This window comes from Leptopilina boulardi, unplaced genomic scaffold, assembly GCF_019393585.1.
Source record: "Leptopilina boulardi isolate dan_hultmark-lab unplaced genomic scaffold, ZJU_Lbou_2.1 LbouV2_112, whole genome shotgun sequence".
Taxonomy (NCBI): Eukaryota; Metazoa; Arthropoda; class Insecta; order Hymenoptera; family Figitidae; genus Leptopilina; species Leptopilina boulardi.
Genome location: NW_026137655.1, coordinates 3,912,759 through 3,933,824, shown reverse-complemented (window position 1 = coordinate 3,933,824; position 21,066 = coordinate 3,912,759). Strand labels below are relative to the sequence as shown.

Genomic DNA, 21,066 nt, shown 5'->3' with positions numbered 1-21,066 from the left:
AGAAAGAAATAAATTTTAAATTTCAAAAAAGAAATTGGTCGAGATGGAGAAAAATACGTTTTTGTAAAGTTTGTATTACTTAAGTGGTAACATAATAATAATTGTGCGAAATATTGTGGGAAAAATAAAACGAATAAATATACATGTAAAGAAATAAACTTGACCTTAAGAGAGAGATGTTTAATTTTTAATAATTTAAAAAAGTGGGGTTTCTTTTAAAGTTCAGCTTTAAAAACGTATACTTTTTTTCTCCTTCTCGGGAAAAGTAATGAAATAAAAATTGGGACCAAGAGAGAAAAAGAAAGATAGAGAGCCCCTCGAAGACAGTTGACTTGCCTTGGAAGTTGAGCGAAATGTTGGCGTTACTCTCGCCAAAGTTGTTAAAAGCGTTGCAACGATAATTTCCACCGTCGGCCTTGGTTGGATTCGATATTTCGAGGGTGAGAAGGTATGTGTCCTTTCCGGTTGATCTGCGGAACATCTTGATTCGTGCGCTGTCAGCAATTGTCTTTTGACCTTGATACCATGTAATATCAGGTACTGGATGAGCCTCCAGGATGCACTCCATTATCAGGATGTCACCTTCTTGTCGAATCGTCGGTTTCTTGGGAAATCTCGGTGGCTTACCATCGGGAATTCTACAGTTTTCATCAATACAATATAGATACGTGATTCCGTTCAACCAAATCGATCCCTAAATCTTTCTTTTTCCGCTTTTAATTCTCGTTTACTGCGTGTTTCAATTTTTTAATTTGAATTATTTATTAAGTTTCTCACTTTTCAATTGAAAATTTGTTGAGAGAAATTTGAATTAGGATAAATATAAATTCGAACAAAGAAATTAAGGATAAATAAGAAATCTATTAAATAACTAATAGGAAAAAAAATTAGGTAATCCCTTAATGATTTTGAATTATGACATTTTTTTAATCAAGTTTTGAAAAATATTTTTAAAAAAAATTTGTATACATAAAAAAAGTGCGTACTTTAGCTTGTCACCACCCTCGAAGTTAAGATTAATCGTAGCAACACCTTGTCCATGTTTGTTTTTGGCGACTGCTCTGTATTCTCCACTATCTGCTTTCATGACTTTATTGATTTGTAATCTGGCAAGATGATAGAGTTTTTGATCAAGCTCTAGTGAAATCTTGTATCTTGCACTGTCTCTAATTTCCTCGTTTCCATGATACCTGCGTTCACAGTGGTCATTTTGCCATCAAAATCATTTATTTCTCATTATCCAAGATTTAATTAAAATTAATAATTACTTTTCTATTAGAAATATATTTTTTAACTTGTATTTAAAATTTCTATTTTATAGATTTAAATTCAATTTGTAATGTATTAATCATTTAATTTAATTTTAATGTAAAATAATTTAATTTAATGTAATTTAAAATTTAATTTATTTTTCATATTAATATCCCATTTTAAAAATGATTGTTGTTTATTGGCCTGGTAACACAATTCTTACCACGTGACACTTGGTTTTGGATCTCCAACTAATCGACACTCAAAATTAATGGTGTTCCCATCATCCGATTGTCTGATAACTGGTCGTTCGGTGAAAGTTGGCTTGATACCGTCTTCCGGTACGGGTGCTTCGTCGCCTATTTTTTTTACAAAAAGTGTGTATCGAGAAAGGCGTTTTTCATTTTGTCTTATTTAAAAATAAAATTTTATTAAACCGAAAATTAGAAAATATGATTTAAAACATCGACTGAGAAGTAACGGAGCCACGTATCTGTTGATCCGATCGATAAACCTTTTTTGAAAGGTGGAAATGATAATAAATATTGTTGAAATCCAGAAGAGTAAATCCTCCATATTGAAATGATAAATTTCAATAAAGAAATATGGAATATAAGACCGTAAAGAATATGACTAAGACCGACATTTTTCCCTTAGGTTGCTTGCATCCTTTTAGATTACTTTTTTTTATTGTCCACTTTTATTTTTGTACATGATTAATATAACACGTGTCAGATGGAACAATGGTAAGTTTTACCTCGCGATTGTTTCGTTTTTATATAAATTGTGCCTTTCCTATAAAATATTCCAGAATATTTCTGACTTGTTTCCTTCCTCTCTTTAAAACTGATGATTACATACTAATATTATATGTTTACATAATAAAAAATAGTTAGATTGAAAACGAGAACACTGCACAATTATGCCGAAGCTCATCTAGATATAAAATATGCTGTATTGCGTGTTGTGTACAATATATGAGGTTAGAATTTTGTAATGAAATTTGTGATGAGCGACAACTTAAAATTTAAAAAAAAAAACAATTAAGGTTATCTATTAATATTTATAGCAAAAAAATTATGTTTTTAATTCGTTTTTTATTATTAGAGAAAATTTAATTTTATCTGTAAAGTGTAAAATAAAAAGGAAGTTTCCTAAATTAATAAATTAAACTATTAACTAATTTTGTAAATATAGGTAAGTATTAACAAATAAATAAATTTAAATGGGTTTAAAAATCTTAAAATAACATAAATTTTTTATTTTAATGGCCCCCTTTAAACGAAACAATTTAATCGTATTAGTTTTTATAAATTGTTTAAGAGGATTGTGAAAAATGAAAAATGATTTTGAATGGAATTTATGGAAAGTGTGAGTGTATAGTGCGCCGTTTGTATTGAAATGCGCTTTTTTGGGGACCCCCAAAAGAAAACTTTTTAACGTATACAAAAAAGGAGACACATATTAACAAACACGTTGAACAAGAACAGAGAGAAAAAATTGTCACTGCAGCAACCTAACGAAGCGTCAGCGTAAGGCCAATATATTATTTTCCTTATGCATCAATTTTTCAATTATTGTAATAAAAAATTAATTTCCCCATAAAAAATTATTTTTTATTACAAAATTGTGTATTTTTTTTAATTTAATTAATACGTCATTTAAGCAGCAGTACAATAAATTATATTATTAATCTTGTTTGCAATCTACGACCTTATAATATGGACAACTTTTTTTTTAATGTACAATGTTCAAGCGGGCTGTTTATTGCACACATTGAACTCAGGTTTATCGAACTGATCGATTAATCGCTCGTCGAGAAGAGCTCACTTTAAAAAGAAAAGATTATTAAATGCACACATCTATTTTTTTCAACACATTCAAATTTTTGTAAAATATATTTTCAATAATTTCCTTTAAAAAAAACTGAGTTAAATTAAAAATTCAGCTAATTAATGAATAATTTTATGTTTTTATTTCTTCAACTTAATTTGAATGGGTTGAAGTGAAAGAATACGTACACAAATGTAATTCTCCTTTTAATAAAATTCACTAAAGCCTATACGAATCTAAAAAGTAAATGAGCAAATGTAAAATATGCACTGAGAGTAAATGTTTGTCAATTTTAATGCTCGCTGAATTTGTTAAAAATTTAATTATTAATATTATTTATCTGCGTTACTGGCAAAAAATGTAACAATATTACTAAAAATGTGTTATAAGCAAATTAAAGATAAATGATGACAAAATTAATGGCTATTAATCTACGATTATGATTTTTTTAAATTTAATGGCAACAAACTTTTTTTCTCAGTGGTGAGTTTTTTTTTTATTCAAAAGTGATATATGTAAAAATGTGATTAATACTAAAATTGATATTAATATATAATTAAAATTAATTATCAGATGATCAAATTGATAAAAAGTGATGCGAAAAGCAAAAGATGATCGATTTACATCTCTTGATAGTTAATTGTTTGTAGTAGAGCAAAAAGAGCAACATGGCTCCTACAAAAATAATTTTTTTTCTTTTATATTAGTCTACTTTATAGAAAAAAAATTTCTGTTAAACACTTACTGTCAAAATTGAGAGAAATCGTGGCATTTGATTCGCCAAGCTCGTTCTTTGCGGTGACCTTATATTTGCCAGCATCCTCCACGGTCACGTTTTTTATTTCCAATGTCGCAAAGTAAGAATGTCCGTCCTTATCCACGGTCAGCTAAACATTTAATTTTATTTACTTTTATTTGATAATTTAACACTTTTTCATTTATATAGGTATGTTCAACTGAATACTTTTTTTTATTTTAATAATAAAATTCTCCTTTGGTTAAAATGACAATTTAATTACCTTATGTCTTGGCGAATCTGTAACCAAATTTCCATTGTGAAACCATGTAACTTTCGGGCTTGGATCAGCGGTAATACGGCATTCGAAGAGCAATCTTTTGCCATCGTCCTCCTGTCTGATCGCTGGTTTCTTCGCAAAAGTCGGTGCGATTCCGTCGATTTGTCTGAAAAGTGATAAAGAAAATTTTCATTCTCAGCCACATTATATTCTCGATTTTCATATTATTTATCAATTAAACTCACACGACAATCGACTGTTAATTTTTTAAAATCAACAAAATGTAGTCACGCACAGAAATTAAAAAATTCAAGGAATCATAAATAAAAAATACTTATATTAAAAAATTTAATAAAGATTATTAATGTTTCATAAACATTTAAAAAAATTAAATACTTCTAGTAATAATGTATCATTAGGAATGAATATAAATTTTAATGGAAAGACGATTGAAAATTTTGCAAATTAAAAGTTATACTCAATTTACAATATATAATGTGTTTAGATAAACTAGACGAATTTATCTATTCGGTTATTTTTAGGAAGTTCTGATTGAAATAGCCTATAAGAGAGAGAGGTCGATGTGCCAACGTGTAAACCTCATGAGTATTTGGCAGTGTTTGGGTGTCAGATTGTCATCCAAAGACAACAATGATTCCAATGAATCATTGTTTAATACACTACACTTTCAACAGTATGACTCAGAAATGATTAAAATTAACTCCTTTCATAATGCATCATTCATTTAAATATATTTTTGTTTCTACATCATGTCTAAACAATTTCACCTCACTTTGAATCTAAGCAACAATCATAATTAATTATAATTCAATAAACAAAAAATTTAATTAAATCAATTAATTATTTCAATGAATGATTTTCTAATTTTATTGTAAATTATTTAAATCTTATTCCCATTGTTTAATTTTAGTTTAATTATATCGAACAAAGTAGAGTTCCGGTATGTGCAATAAATCAACGTGAACATCAAAGTCGTCCCATCACATCATAGTGAGCACACAATTCGCATCAAAAATTCAAGCACCAGAGTCTGCCGAAAACATATTCCATCTAACTTTAGAGAATTAGGTTGCAGCTGTTTTCCTTTCCTCTCGTTCATATGGACCAGCCACAGTCCATCAGTGAGAAAGTTTATTGCAAATAATTCTACTGCTAAGATAGTCGAAACACTATAAATAAAACTTTTTTTTTACTAGCAAAGATTTATGACGACTAACGCCACAAAATTGTATATAATATAGTCATTTCGAAATTCACATTACGTCTTTTTCTTATTCTCTAAATTCGCGACATCAATATGTTAATTATTTAGCAAAAAAAAAACCATTTCGATACAGAAAATACTAAAATTATCTTATTAATCCTGTCAAAAATAAAAATAAATGCCTTTTAGTACTTAATATTCTAAAATTAAAACGAAAATAGTAGTAAAAATAATCCATATTGTAATCTAAAACAGCGGTTGTTTAAAGTTGAAAAACAAATGTTTGAATTGTATGCGTTAATAATAAAAATAATAATTAACCCCATTTATTAATGTAAATAAATAATAATGATAGTTAAAAATTTTGTTGTAAAAATTAAACCTAAAAGTTCACGTTGATTAATTGAATATTGTGAAATGTCTTTTCGAAAACAGCATGAAATTAAAATAAACTCTCTCCAATCATTGAATCTGTTAATGTTACATGACCTGAAAAATCAGTTGCTGATGAGGTCAAGGTCACCGGGTAACTAATGCAAAAATAAATCGTACCATTACCGTCTCGCGGTCTTTCATAATTAACGTATTTGCTAATGACTAAGAAAAAAAGAAAAATCGAAAATTTAATTTTGAATTATAATGATGGCAATTAGATGAGATTGCTAAAGCAAAATTTTCTTATCGCGAACCAAGTCACAAGCTCATTTATTATCATTTGTACATGTAGTTGGACGAAAGTTACGTTTATAATTAAAAATAGCCACAACATTCCGCAACGTAGCTAATTCGATAGACGAATAAATTTTACATGAAAAAACAAGATGTTCCATAAAAATTCCAAATTGCACAAATATCAACTAAATGTTTTGTTAAAGTCAAAATTTTCCAATTAACGATTGACAAATGCAATGCCACCAAATTGAGTGATGAACAAGTTTTATTCTTTGTTAAACAAGTGTCAAAATTGTCTAATCGCGAACTGTCAACTTGAACTAAATTCCAAATGCTGATTCATTGTTCGTAACAATACGTTGTATTACTCATCGCAACAGGAAGATTCTTGACCCAATGTTTTAAAGTTTGCTCTTGACCTACAGATTTAATTATTTAGACATTGAACAGTTGACTTTTTTTGGTCCTGTGAGTACAAGATTTATTCTTATTTAAATCATCATGTATTTTTGATAATTCGTTCGTTAATTTGTAGTAGAGATTTTTCAAATTATGATTAGTAAGAGAAAAAAAACTTTTAAAAATTTCATTATCATTTGAGCAAGAATTCCAGTTTCAAATTAAATTTTTGTTTTACTCTTGCATGACATTTAATTAAATTTCACAGAAGCATTTTTCAACGTCACACTCACCGTCTCTGCACTTGCTCGGCAGCTAAAATAATAAATGCAAAAACATAGTAAGCGATGCAAAAATATTTAATTAATAAATAAAAAAAATAATTTTTTTCAACAAATTAGTCCTGCAGTTAATAATAATGAATTTGAAATAAGCAGCGAAAAAAGTAAATGCGAATAAAAAAACGAAGCACGAGCCTTGCGAGAAGCTGCACACATTTTTTAACACTCTGAACGACAAGGACTTACTTCTCCCTAGGCTCATCCACGGCTGGAAAATATAATTTCGGTTATATTTTGTCAATTTTGAAAAATTATTTTTGTTCTTACTTTTACGAATATAACGTTATTTCTTATAAGATATTTTTAAATAAATAAAGCCCATAGATATAGAGAAAGGAAGATGTAAATAAGATAAAATATAAACAAAGAAAAAGAAACTTACGACTGAAATTAAGATTGATCGATGCTGCAACTTCTCCCATTTTGTTCTTCGCCTTGACCTTATAAAGGCCAGCGTCCGTTTCGATGACATCGTCGAGTTCGAGCACCACGAGAAATTTATTTGTCTCGACACTTTGTATTTTAAAATTTGTTCTTCCATCCTCGCTTAATTGTGTATCGCCACGAAACCACGATATTTCCGGTTTTGGCGCACTTATCAGTTGACACTCAAATATAAGCCGATTGCCTTCGTCCTCCTGTCGAAGTTGCGGCTTTTGAGTGAAACTTGGCGCGAAGTCATCGGCAACCCCCATTTCGACGGGGTGCCTTTCGCTCCTCTTCTCTCACGGGGTTTATTAACCCCCTTTTTGCCTGATTCAATCAAGATTTACAAATTCTTCTGGACCACCAGAAAAAATAAATTCCTCCCGTTTCGCCCCTCAGGTTTACAGGATTTTTTTAATTTCTTTCATCTAAATTCCCTCGCCCTTCCACCTCTTGATTTCATACAAGTCGAGAGCTTCTTTTTATTCTGCAATAACAAATTTTATTTTATTTTTTTATACACAAATTAAATATAATAAAACAATTGTAAAAGTAAAAATGGAGAAACTAAAAATATTCACACACATATTATATAATAATATACAAAACGGAAAATTCTCATTTTCCATATATCGTGAGAAAAAGAATCAGGTTTCAGAGACATTTAAATTTGAAAATATTTTGAATTTTCCGAAGACACTCAAGGCTGTTAAATGACGTAACATCTCTATTATTAATGCGGCTCTTGGCTCAAAAATAGGTGACTTGGTTATCTTGGTAATCGGTTATTATGTTTGGCATGTATAAACTTGTGCGAACGGAGACAAATGGACCATAAATTATAAAAACAAGTTGTCGACGTGATTCTTTTAAACGTTGCCTATTGTTTACAACACGCGGAAATTTCTCTAATGTACATATATACGTTGGCTTTGTTTTCAATATCAAATTCTGTCCTCCATTCCTATCATTTTTCAACAATATAATAATATTTCAAATTCATTAAAAGAAATAGAAATTTTTTAAAAATCTACAATATTTTACAGTGTCAATTTAATCTTATTTCTCATTGACAAATTAGCAATAGTCATAAATTTTTGAAACGGTTCAGTCATCTATTGAACTCTCAAACATATTTCTTTGAATAATTTAGTATTTAATTTGAGAATTTATTTTTGTTTACACCAATTTTACATAGTTTAAAAAAATTTTTTTTTTCCTTTGAACTTGAGAATTTTCCTAAGAGAAAATGTTTTAGATTGTATTATCTATAATTATCCCCATGAATCTATGATGATAAGTTTTTTGGAAGATAAATAAATTTTTCTTTCAACTAAACACCAGCTGCAAATATTAATTTCCAGCTTTAAAAAAACAGTTTGAAGAAAACTATTCTGAAAGTGAAAACTGATAACAATCCATTTTCTTTATGACACACGCTGACAAAGAGAAAGAGTCAAATTCCAAGCAGAGGTTCGTAAAATGTATATTTGCAAAATTTCCCAAGAAAAATAATGAAGACACACTCGAAATTCGCGGAAGTAGTTAGATTTTACACAAAATGTGATTAATGAACCGGCACTTGTAATTGTGTGTTGAGCAATAATACTGACTCTTGAAAAGGCGTGACATTAATATGAAATTTAATACCACACGAAACCCATCTAAAATCGTAGGTGGACTAATGGATTCTGTTTCAACGCTTTCGAAATTCGAGGCATTTATTCCGCGGAGTCTTAATAATATTTTCCCCCAGCTTTTGAAATTTGCAGTATAATCCTTGAAATTTTCATAATTCACAAACTTATAAAAGTAACAGTTTCTACAAAAACGAAGGCTTTCATGTGATTTATGTTTTTTCGACTATATAAACATTAAAACGTTGGAAAATTTCATAAAAGCCCTCTTTCGAAAATTTATTTCAACATTTTTAATAGATCCGCGTCCAAAAAGATATAAATATTAAAAATTGAGAATAATTAATGAAAAATTAAATATAATTAAAACCGATTTAACTCGTCTAAAAATAGTTGAGTTAATTGTTTAAAAAAGAAATAATTACCAACGCTGTTATAATTTAAAAAAAAAAAATGCTGACGAAATTGAGAAAATCGGTCAATGACACTAACAACGTGGAGAGCATTTTCATTTTCTCTAACCGACACTTAATTAAGGATATCCGGCTAAACGTATTTAAATTTTTGGAGACAAGATCCAACAGTTGAGTGGAATTACTGATGGACCAGCGAAGACGTTTGGATAGATCATGGGACATCCGAGTTTCTTATATGTATACAAACGTCACAAGTAAAACTTGGCAAGAAGCCTTGATATAACATTCTTCAGATTGCTACCACTTCGTAATTGCTGCTCGCATTCCTTAATTGCTGTTTCTGTCTTCTTTCCACTAATCTTGTTACTTTTTCTTTCACATTATTTATACACGTTTTTCTCAATTTTTATGGTTTCCCATTTTTTAATTCTCCATTTTCCTCAATTTTTATCGTTCTCTTTTTGTTCAATCCTTTTATGGATTCTTTTTTTCTATTTTTAGGATCTTCTCTTTATAATTTCCCTCAGAAATTTATTTATTTACAATTAGCATTCAATTTTCCTTGTATTATGAAAAATAAAGAAACGCCTTCCATTCGATGAATACTATTCGGTCAATCCAATAAAAGTTAATAGCTTGTGTAATGGTCATGTAAGAAATACATTTCAAGCTTAACGACATTAAATTGTTGACCCAGAGCCAAGGTTGCTGCCCTTTCTTACCCTCAACGAATAACGAATTATTCTTCGAGAATAATTCTAATAAAAATCAAGTAATTAGTATTATATTTACATTTGAATTTGCATTAACAAAAAAGATTTGTATTTTAATTGTTACTAATTAGATAAATATGATAGTATTTTAAAAAATTTTAATTTAAAACAAATTCAAAGTTGCAATTTTTATGAATGAATCCTTTTCCTGTCATTTTCATTCGCAATATAATTAAATGGCACCACTGAAAGCGAAGTAGTGTGAGTCAACGTCACGTGCGACATTAAATAGACAGTAATTATTGAGAAACTGCATTTTTCCCATCTTCAATATTTTTAGAAAAAAACTAAATATTTTTCAAATTACTTTAACAAAAAAATATTATTAATCGGTTACTTGACTATTATCAAATAAATATTTACTTTTATCAAGTAAATACAAAAAAAATTTAAGAAAATTGACCTAATGATTTACGATTAAATTTACGCGTAATTGAGTTTGGCAACAGGTTGAGTCTGGACGTCGAGTTTAAACTCCTTTCAAGAGATTCCCAGCTGTCAGGATGTTTCGCATCGACAATTTTCTGACTGTTTCACGACAGATGCACAACGTTTCATTTAATCAAGTTTATGGAACAAACACAGAATTTATTGTGTTCCCCAATAACAAGATGAAAAGCGACATTCATTGATATTTTTATTCATAAGTCCATTTTCCAAAACTATGCCAAGTACATAACTACAGTGTCAAAGTTTCGGGCAATAGAAAAAAATGAACTTGATTCTTATTTAATAAAAAAAAATAATTTAAAAATAAAAAAGGCAGAAATTTGTAAAAAGAAATAAAAAAAAATTGTTTTTCCAAAATTTAAATATGTTGATAGACTGAAAAGAAGTTTTGAATAGAATAATAATCAACGTTTGTCTTTGACCTTTCATTTGAAAGAGGGAAAGGTAAACCAATTCCAAGTTCAAAGGCAGGAACACTGAGGAAACAAATAGATGACGAGCTATTGGAGTCATTAGAGCAAGATAGAACTTCATGGTCAAGCCCCTTTAATTCTTATCTAAATAATGAATAAAGAATAATATCGAGTAAAATTATCGTATACAACCTGACCTAGAAGTTATAATTGCTCAGCAAAATGATGCACTCTTGTGTGTATTTCTATTTTTGTTCACTGACTCAAAAACTTAACGTTATGTCGCTAAGAAAGTTGAGTCTTTTAAATTAAAAAACAATTTTCAAATATCTTGGTTCGGCTAAAAGAAATTGCCATTCACCTACAGTGCTTCCGGAACCTATTTTTGCCACTGAATCCTTGACTTCGTGTCCTTTAGCAAGAACATACCATCTTCAAATGTACACAGTTAGTGCATTTTTCGATGGAAAAATAAACCTAGCTCCTATAAAAGAAAATAAATGTTGAGAAGCGTTCAAAAGGAAGATTGAAATGTTTTTTTTTCGTTTGTTTGTTAAATCTTTGCCCTTTTTTGGGAGGGAAATCTGTGGAAGCCACATGTGGATATTTTTAAAATCGTGGGGGTGCGTGCTTGTAGAGTGAAAAGATCATCCTCCCACGCATCAACGACAGATGAAATGAGGAACGAAGAAACGAACTAACGTGACGAACTCTGACGGAATGACCAACGGTTCCTCCTCACGTTACGTTCTCTAAAAATACGCGGACACCGAGCCTAGATACCTAGATAGTGCCTCTACGAATAGTTTAGCAGTCCACCGCTCTCTCCGACGGTTAGAAACTCTCGTGGCCTGCCATTACTCAGAGGGCGATATCATTTGCATCTTTAATCTTCATAATCTCATGTCCAGTCGAAAATTATTTATAAATGATAAATGATAATTTAATGAAACACATAATTAGTAAATGAAAAAATTTAAACATACGTAAACATTTTCGTTCCTAATTCGATAAAAGAATACTAAAAGAATTACTAAAATATACAAATAATTAAAACCTAATAAATAATAACAAAACAGTAGCAATAATAAAATTGAAATTTTTTTTGTCGAATCGTTGGAAACACTTCCTTGCTTCCTGATAAAACATTTTTCCTGCTTAATTTATTTTTTAAATGACAATTAAAAATATAATTTCGTTTACAATTAAAATTGAATCGCTCATTAGAAAAATTGACAAAATCAAGATTTTTCAAAGTTTCTCTATTTTATTGTGTTTTTCACTTTCAATATGTACAGTAAAAAGAAAATAATTTTCAAAAAATTTACCTACGCTTTGTTTTTTAAATAACTATTTCAATAATTCAATAATTATTATTATTATGATTAATGAATTCGTTTAAATATATAAAAATTCCATAATATTTTTAAGTCAGTGACTTCTTTCGTTCTACCAACTGCTAATTTAAAAAGCTCACTAAATCTTTATTGCATAAACACTGAAGACTGTCCCACGTGAGAATTCTTCCAAAAATGAAAATATTGAATAAACTGTCAAAAGTTAATTTATTTAAAAATCTGCGTTAATATCAACTCGATTTAAATAAAGAAAAGTTTTAAATTCGTAATAATAATAATAATTATTATTATTTAAATTTTCCGTCATTTCAGTGCGTGTTTCAAATGTTTTTGAGTAATGATTAACAGTTGAATAGCACATGAAATGCATTAAGAAGAATAAACTAATAAAGAAAGCTGCGAGTGAGTGCAAAAACAAGAGATTCAGATTGTTAGCTAACCCGAAAATACGAAACCATTATCCACCTACTTAAGACTGTTACAAATGACTTGACTCATGTTCACAAGGATAGTTATACATCATTCAAATCTGTAATCACAACTTCTATATATATATATATATATATAGAGAGTCAAAAATTCAAATATCAAAACAAAAAATTATTTAATCAGGATTTTCAACATTTTCCTCACATTAACTATATAATAATTGTGAAAAAAGTGATATCAAATTTTGTGTCTTCAATTCAGAAAAATCTAAAAATACGGCGATTCGAATTTATTATTTCTACACACTTGGAGAGCTACCACGTCTGACTCATGCTTATTTACTTTGAGTCCGATCGGCAGCTTTTCTCGAAAATGCAGCAAACTCTAAATCTAAAGCTCAATTCGATCCGTTTTAAATCGTCTAAAAGCATTTTCAAAAAGATACAAATAAATTTCCATTAATAAAAAATTATCTACTTCTCAAATTAGCGAGTTTGTAAATTAAAAATTTTTGAAAATAAAAAGCTAAATTATTAATGTAATTAAGTAACTAATTAAAAAACAAAAAATTCATGATCAACTTTTGCAAATAATCAAAATTCAAGAAGCGTTGTTTCGAATAGAAATTAAAAAAAGTGTTAAAAACAAAAATAATTTTTATTTTTTCTGTACTTCTTCACTAAGAGTTTTACCAAAAAATCTAAAAGTCCTTTTTTAAATGTAAGTTTCTGAAAAGAAAGCTGAATATTTCAAAAAACTGAATAATAAACAACATACGAAAAATCGTCCTTGTTATCCATTAATGGGCATTAATTTCAACTTGAAATATCATTGAATCACACTTGACACTTTTATCATTTTTCAAGCATATTTTTTTTTAATACAAGACTTTGCACACTTTTCTTGAGAGATGAGATTTTGGGCTCGACGAACGATTATGTAACCAAGAAACTTGGAACAGCTTTTCTGGCAGAAACAGAAGACAGGAAAGACATAACAATGTATGTACACCAAACTTGTTATCCGATAGGTCAGTGGCTTCAAAAAGGAAAATTCATCATTTCCCTACAATCTTATCATCGAATCCTCCAAAAAATTGTCTCATCCGTATTCCTGATTTATTCCTCATGAAAAATCCTCAAAAAAAAGTATCCAAAACTTTTCAACATCAAATTCACACAAAGTTCATCACACTTTAGGAAAATGTCGCACTTGGCATAAGCACTTAACTTCCTGTTGATAATTAATCTCCAATTAACAAATGGCGTCTTGAATTAACTTCAGTGCGGATGTAAAAATGATTATTAGAGAAAAAAAAATTCAACAGATAAAATTATAACCTGCTAATTTTTTTCACACACACATTCAAAGAAATAAATTGCACACTTAATATTGTTGACACATTGAGAAAAAAATTACGCGCATGGACCACAAGTGGCGTAACACATTTTTTTAAACTGGAAAAAAAATCACAAATCCCTTTTTCAGTTACGCCACTCGAAGTCGGTTTTTTTTTAATTATTGCCTCGAACTTACTTGAAACGATAAAAAAAACTTATTTTTCTGACGGTAAGGATTACGCACTTTTTTTTTGTATGAAGAGAAGAAAAAATTTGTCGTAATCCCTGTGAAATTTTTCTTTCTGATCGGTGCTCGTTGTGTCAAAAACGAAAGCGAAGCTGATCATAAAATTTGTTTGAAACTCGTCGAGTGTCGTCTCCTCTAGTCGTCACACTAACTGTGAGTAGAGAGATGCCTTCTTCGTTTATCTCGCGCACACTTTCCGTCGTCTATTTTTTAGTCGTTCGTCCCAGTCGCCGGGGGCCCCGCGCACGAACTAAACCAAACTAAAAGCTCTTTCTTCAACTGAAGAGGTTTGCTGCCTCCACCACCTCCACCTTCGTTGGTACTCACTTTGCTTCACCCCCACCCCCCCAAATCTCGACACCCCGTGCCACCCTCCTTTAAAATTACATCTAATCAAATATATACTACCCCCCTCCCTCCTCATCCGACGAGTGACATCAACATCTTCACCGAAACAAGCGCCGCCTCCACCTCCACATATCGCGCCCTCTTCTATCAACGAGTTCGACGTTAAGGTTGACAGTGGAGGTGGAAAGGTCTCAAAGGAAATTCTCCGACTATACTATAGGAAGAGGATGTTTTGCTTATAAATTCAACATTTCTTTTTTTAACTTTTCAATTTCTTCTCTAATCTAATTTGTTTTTAACTAAATAATATAGGAATAGAAATTTTTATTTTATATAGAAAGGAAAAAAGAAGGCCCTTTATATGCATAGAACAAATGACGAAAAAATTTTTTATCTGAAATAATTACTTTCACTGTTCAAAGTAAATAATTTATTTTTTTCATATATTTACCTCTCCGGAAAAGAAAGAAAACTAAAAAGTGAAGTGAAAATTAAAAAAAAAAAGTAGTTCCGTATTTTTTATAAATAGAATTCCCCTTCCCAAAAAAATTATCAAAATAATTTGTTTGAATGAGAATGTCACGTGGAATGCCCCAGATATATAAAATAGTAAATGATGCCGTGAGAAAATCAAGTGTGATGTTCTACTTGTAGAAAATTATGACGACCAAGACGATAACCCGTTAACGTAAGTTGGAACGTTTAAATGCGGAATGCATGACGGAAATAGAAATCATTGGAACAATCGCGACTACCCACGTTGGCGCTTTTCGAACTAAAGAAATCTATGCAAAAAATAAATTATCATTTCTCATTAAAATAGATCATTCGTCCAAACTGTCACTACATTTATCGCGCTTTATGCCTTTTTATTCGATATTACTTGTTTATCTATATAACTATTGGAAAATTTGCAACTTCAATTGGCAAACTGTGATTCGACTTTTATAGTAGAGACAGAAATTTATTCTCTCCTAAATGTCAAAGCGGAAACGTAAAATTCAATGATTAAACTATAACGACTTTAGCACTTCCTCTATCAAATTATTTCCTTTTCCTCTGAAGTTATCAAATTTTTCCTATTTTATTTCAAATAAGTTTTATCATAAAAATTAATAAAAACAAGTAAAATTTAAAGAAAGGTAAAAATAATATTTTTTATATCATTTATTTAAATTTCAAGATTAATCTTTCATATAAACTGCAAATATTATATTTCGAATGGAAAATTGTCAAACATAATGAAATATAAATAATCCCAATGTATTTTCAAGATTTTCAACTGTAGTGAAATCGGAGCTGTGATAATATTTTTTTGGCAAAACATTCATTCGATCTCTACTATTTGGAACGTCTTGTGTAATCAATAGCGCATTATTATACACGTTTTATGCATTTATTTATTATGCAACTAGAATAATTCGCACGCAATGTATTTTTTTTAAGGAATTTCATTTTTTTGCTCTAGAAAAAAAATTTTTAAATTCATTAAGGATAAATATTTTTGCTATACATGTATTCATAAAAAAATGATTTTAAAATAAAAATTATTTTTGCGACAGTGAAATCACTGTAGAAAAATCTTCTCTGAATTGAAATGTTTCTTTTATTTTTAGATTTTTTATTTTCAGATATTTATTGAAATAGTTTTTTAAAATTTTAATTTTTGAAACTTAAAATATTTCTTTTATAATTATAAAAAAAAATTTTAATTTCTTTTGTAAGTGAGAAGATTTTTTTAAACATTTTCATATAAATCTTCATATAGATTCGAATAAAATAAAACAAATCTGAAATTTGTCTCAAGAATGTTGTGATAGTTAAAAGAAATTTTCTCTACATCCTACACAAATAAATAGTTTTTCCAAGAGACAGATTCTTTCATCTTTCTATAAAATTAATATTTTAATTAGATTAGAAAAATATCCTGCTTTTGTATTAAAATTCGTTGATAGGCTGATTCTCATAAAACATTGGAGCAAAAGCTGCATCCAGTAAGTAAGACCTTGGCCGTATTTCTCGGATGAGATGGAGGAACAAGAACGATGCAGCGACATATAAAAGATATTCTTGGGAAAGTCGAATTTCGCATGTAATTTCGCAAATGGTGTCACATAGCGAAGCGATAAACACCATCGGAAATATAAATGGCCCGTGTTATTTATGAAAGCACAAATTATTATTATTTCCCACATCGTAAACATTTGTTTTCTCGACATTTCATTGCTCCAAATTTTCTTTTATAACATTTAATTATAAATTATTTTTAAATATAATTAACAAAAATTAAAATTTTATATAATTTTAATTTTTGTTAATTTATCATTTTTAATTAATATAATTATTAATTTTTTATTAATAATTTTTTTCCTTTTATTTTATTGTCACTTAAAAAAAAGTTTTTTATAAAGAAAATTTGTTTAATACAAAAATTGATTTTCTTATCTAAAAAAAATTGTTTAACATTTATTTTGATTATGGTTATGGTTTACTGTATTATCGGATATCTTGAAGCAGAAGTTTTAACAAGTTTCGATCAGTTTTTTTCCCCGGAATTTTCATCGATTCCAGTGATCGACATCAAGACAGAGAAACGAAAAGTCTTTGCGATTCTAATACGTAGGGGCGGGTATATTTAGAAAAGTACTAAGCCTGCCAGATCCAAGTCCTATACACACGAGACAACTTCTCCCACTGATTCTCATCTCATTTTGATCTTGTGGATGTGCAAGAAAAAAATACTGCTTCGCTTTCTCGAAAAAAATAAAGTAAACAATAAACATTTTTATACTCATATTCTACTCTTCCTTTTTTTCAAAATAATTATAAAATTAATTTGAATAAATAAAAGAAAAACATAAACTTTTGTCATTAATATATGTAATGAAAATTCGGAATTCAGTAGAAACTTGAGCAGTTTTATTTCAAATGAAAAATGATATTGTTTCTAAAATAATTAATAATTTAATTAAAGTTGTCGGTTTACGTCAAGTTTAAAAATAATCCTTTTAAATTGATTTTTCCTGATATGAGATTAAATTTAAAAGCCTAATTAAACGTTATATTTATGTAAGAAGCAAAGTAATTAGAACAAAATGTTTAATTAGACAGTAATTAGAATCAAAACGTCAATTAAAAGTTAATTCATATAAACAACAAGATAGCAAAAATTAATTTCCACGCAAATAATAATTTTTTTAAAAGAAATAATATATTCCACAAAACAACAATTTTTTCAATGACACCTTGCTCAGAATAGAAGTCAAAATAATATTATGAAGTCAAGTGACAAGTATAATATAACTTCTTTCAAAGATGTTTCAGAAATGAGAAGGACCGTGGAATTTTAAAGCTGACAGTTTAATAAAATATGAGCAAAGGATAACAACTTTTTTTTTAAGTCAAGCTATAAAAAACCGCCAACTAAAATAAAGCACGAGAAACTTTGCGAATTTTAAAAATCAAGACAATTTTTTTTATTCAAATGAAAAGGAAAGTTTTTAAATTAAATATTTTCAAATAAAAATTGAACCTTATAGAATTTAGTAAACTAATTTGGATTTTAGATTTTTTTAAATCTATTTTATAATTAATCAGTTTATCAATTTCTATGGTAAAAAATGTGTCAATAAAAGATTGTGTTTTTTTATTTGAAAAGAATAAAGTTAGAAAATAGGAATTTGATAGAAGAAGCTCTCAAATGTTGGAATCAGTGCAAAATATGAAGAACACTACTAATTAATTGAATCAGTGAAATTTTAACTTAGTGTCTCCAAGTTCTATTCAGTATACGAAATACACGCTCCTCTTGCACCGAGAAAAAAGTAATTTCTAATCATCAAAAGGAATATCCTTCCTTGACATTATCCTGTCACAACAAGATATTCTTCTTTAAAGTAAAAGGTACTAGAGTACTTAAACGTTTTCCATTGCTCTTTCCTCTCAAATTTAGAGGAAATTTAAAATAAAAAATCCATAAAAAACATTTTTCTGGCTTTGCGAGAGAAAAAAGAATAGATAAGTTGGTATTTTCTTTTTTTTTTTACAAACGAATAATGAAGATACAAGACACAGGGTGGTGTGGCATAAACTAGCGTGCGACCTGTATAGGTAGGCCGCACATTTGTTCGTTTATCACATTTTGTCGGAGAGCTTCTCGAGTGGGCGAATGGCTCGAGTATATGGAACAGCGAGTCTAAATTTAAACGTTGGGTCGTTCTGGAAATAGATGTTATAAGTGCGAGGACAGGATAAGACACCGGCCTATTATGTTGCCCCGGCGAGACTCTTGTTCGAAAAGAGTGTCGAAGATTCCAGCCTCGTAATGTGCCGCGACGAAATGCAACCATTCGTTAAGTTGAATGAGGAATAATAATTCCCTATCGAAATGATGACGAAACGAAAAAAAAAAAAAATCATCGATGAATATTTTCAAAAATTCCATTAAAAGGAATCAAAGATTCCTAACAATCCTGTACTGAATAAAATTAATTCTATTTTGTTCTACAAGGGTTAAATAATTTTAATTATTAACAAAAATTACTAATGCGATATAAAAAAAATTAATATTTTGATAAATAATACCCAACTGCACATAATTGATGGTGAGCGGATGCGTTTTATTTCGAAATTTAAAAAACTTTCATGTCGAACTCTGTTTCTAAAAAAAAGTTTGTCCTACATTTTCTGGTTCAGTGAATTCATTTCTTCTTACGACGAAATGTGTGAAATTTCAAAAACGGATATGTGTGCAATCGGGAAATTTTGACATGCTCCAGATTGAGATTTGAAATTCTTATCATTTCCTCCCTACAGTGTGCAATTTAAAGTGTTTACTCTTCCTCGTTAGAGCCTTGATGGTCCAAATATTTAGTAAACGAACATTTCTTAGAATCTCGTTATATATGCAAAATTACAACAAGTATTTCATTCTTAAAATATATTCCAAGAATGATGAGATATTCGGATATAATTACATAGATTTTCAACGGAAATTCCGCTTTAAGCGAATGTAGAAAAGAAGTATTTAATCCTATAAGAAGAGAGAAATTAAATGAAAAATTCTTTTTTCTCTAAATAGAAAATCCATTTTGAAGACAAAAGAGGATGAATACTAACAATAATGAAAAGCATTAAAACGTGGCTCGAGAGCATGTAGAGAGAAAAGGTAAAAAAAAGGAAAAATTGGAGAGAACGCGTCAATAGCAAGTCACAGTGAGCAGTGGTTAAATATCGGCACGATTCCAGAAAGCAGGCAATCCCCGATAATCTCGAAATAACGAGTATCCGCGTCTCTTGCCTCACTCTTCTGCCTCCATCTCACTCATACTTGTTGCATCTCTAATACATTCGACTCACTTCTTTTCCTCTCTCTTTTGACCACCGATATTTTTGGTAGCAACGACGGTGGCGCGACAAGAGAGTTAAAGAAAGGGAGAGAAATAGAGAATGAGAAAATGTTCGAGAAGGAGGGAAATCGAGAAGAAGAAATAGGAAAGAAGGAGTAAGAGAGATATCGTTAAACCGAACATCAGTAACTTGAGAGCTTCTCGGACCTCCGACCATATATGTCCGCCTCTCCCTCTCCTTCTCTCTTGCTCTCGCTTTCGTTTCTCTACTCTTGTCTCACTCTCTTTCTCTCTCTCTTTTAGATACATTCACACACACACACACACATGTTCCCTCCCTTTCTCCATTAACTTTTCCTCTCCTCATTTTTTCATATTCTTTTTTTATTTTTTTCCTCCTTTTCCGTTCTCCCTTCGGAGCCTAAAAAAGAATTGTTTCATTAACGGTTGACAAATTATTATTATTATTCATATTATTGTTACTTCTAATCATCTTAAAATAACGATTGGCAATTGTTCCAAAAGTATTATTCATAAGATTCTTCAGATACTCTTGGCTTGTACAAGAAACATTTTTCCAATGAATCATATTGCACAAATGATGAACGGAGGTCAATAATGATTGAATTAGAATGATGAGTAAGAAAAAAAATTGGTATTTAAAAAGTATGATTTGTCTTATTGACAAGTGGTTGAAAAGAAATTTGCGATGGATAAAATTCATTGAGAATTTGTCAAGAATTTAAATTTAAAAGAAGGTATCGTAAATTTACGTGAGACGGAGCCACTTGACAATATAATATATTTTCTTTAAATTACCGACTGAGAGAAAGGAAATCTACCTCTGTTTCAATAATTGTATTCGCCCGTGTATGCAATTCTTTTGTAATAATTAACAAAACAGAGCAATCACATTATAATTGCACATTATTGCCATCAATGAAGCGCGTCACGACTTTGCTAACGCAAGCGAATTACAATATATAAATGTATTTCATTTATTTTTAATCAATCACTATAATTCAATAAGTTATTCATGCATTTTTTTTTAAATTATACAATTTTGAAACTTTTTTCACTTGAATCAACTTTAATTTTCAGTTTTTCGACTTTGAAAAAATAAAAATTCTTTAAAATTACTTAT

General features: G+C 29.4%; 1 protein-coding gene across 9 annotated transcripts in view; it reads right to left on the bottom strand.

The window, feature by feature from the left end:
- Window positions 1–21,066, bottom strand: part of LOC127277860 (twitchin) — a 103,936-nt gene that overhangs the window by 57,366 nt on the left and 25,504 nt on the right. For 7 of the 9 annotated variants that reach the window (XM_051299268.1, XM_051299263.1, XM_051299275.1 and 4 more), the window contains exons 1-8: window positions 14,224–14,499; window positions 7,120–7,650; window positions 6,924–6,945; window positions 4,104–4,266; window positions 3,830–3,971; window positions 1,475–1,610; window positions 987–1,190; window positions 337–638 (exon numbers count right to left, since the gene is read on the bottom strand). In XM_051299268.1, the coding sequence (XP_051155225.1) occupies window positions 337–638; window positions 987–1,190; window positions 1,475–1,610; window positions 3,830–3,971; window positions 4,104–4,266; window positions 6,924–6,945; window positions 7,120–7,432 (1,282 nt within the window). In that variant the 5' untranslated portion in view covers window positions 7,433–7,650; window positions 14,224–14,499. Of the gene's footprint in view, window positions 1–336; window positions 639–986; window positions 1,191–1,474; window positions 1,611–3,829; window positions 3,972–4,103; window positions 4,267–6,923; window positions 6,946–7,119; window positions 7,651–14,223; window positions 14,500–21,066 lie in introns of those variants that run through there. The other 2 variants (XM_051299257.1, XM_051299316.1) reach the window with 2 other exon arrangements.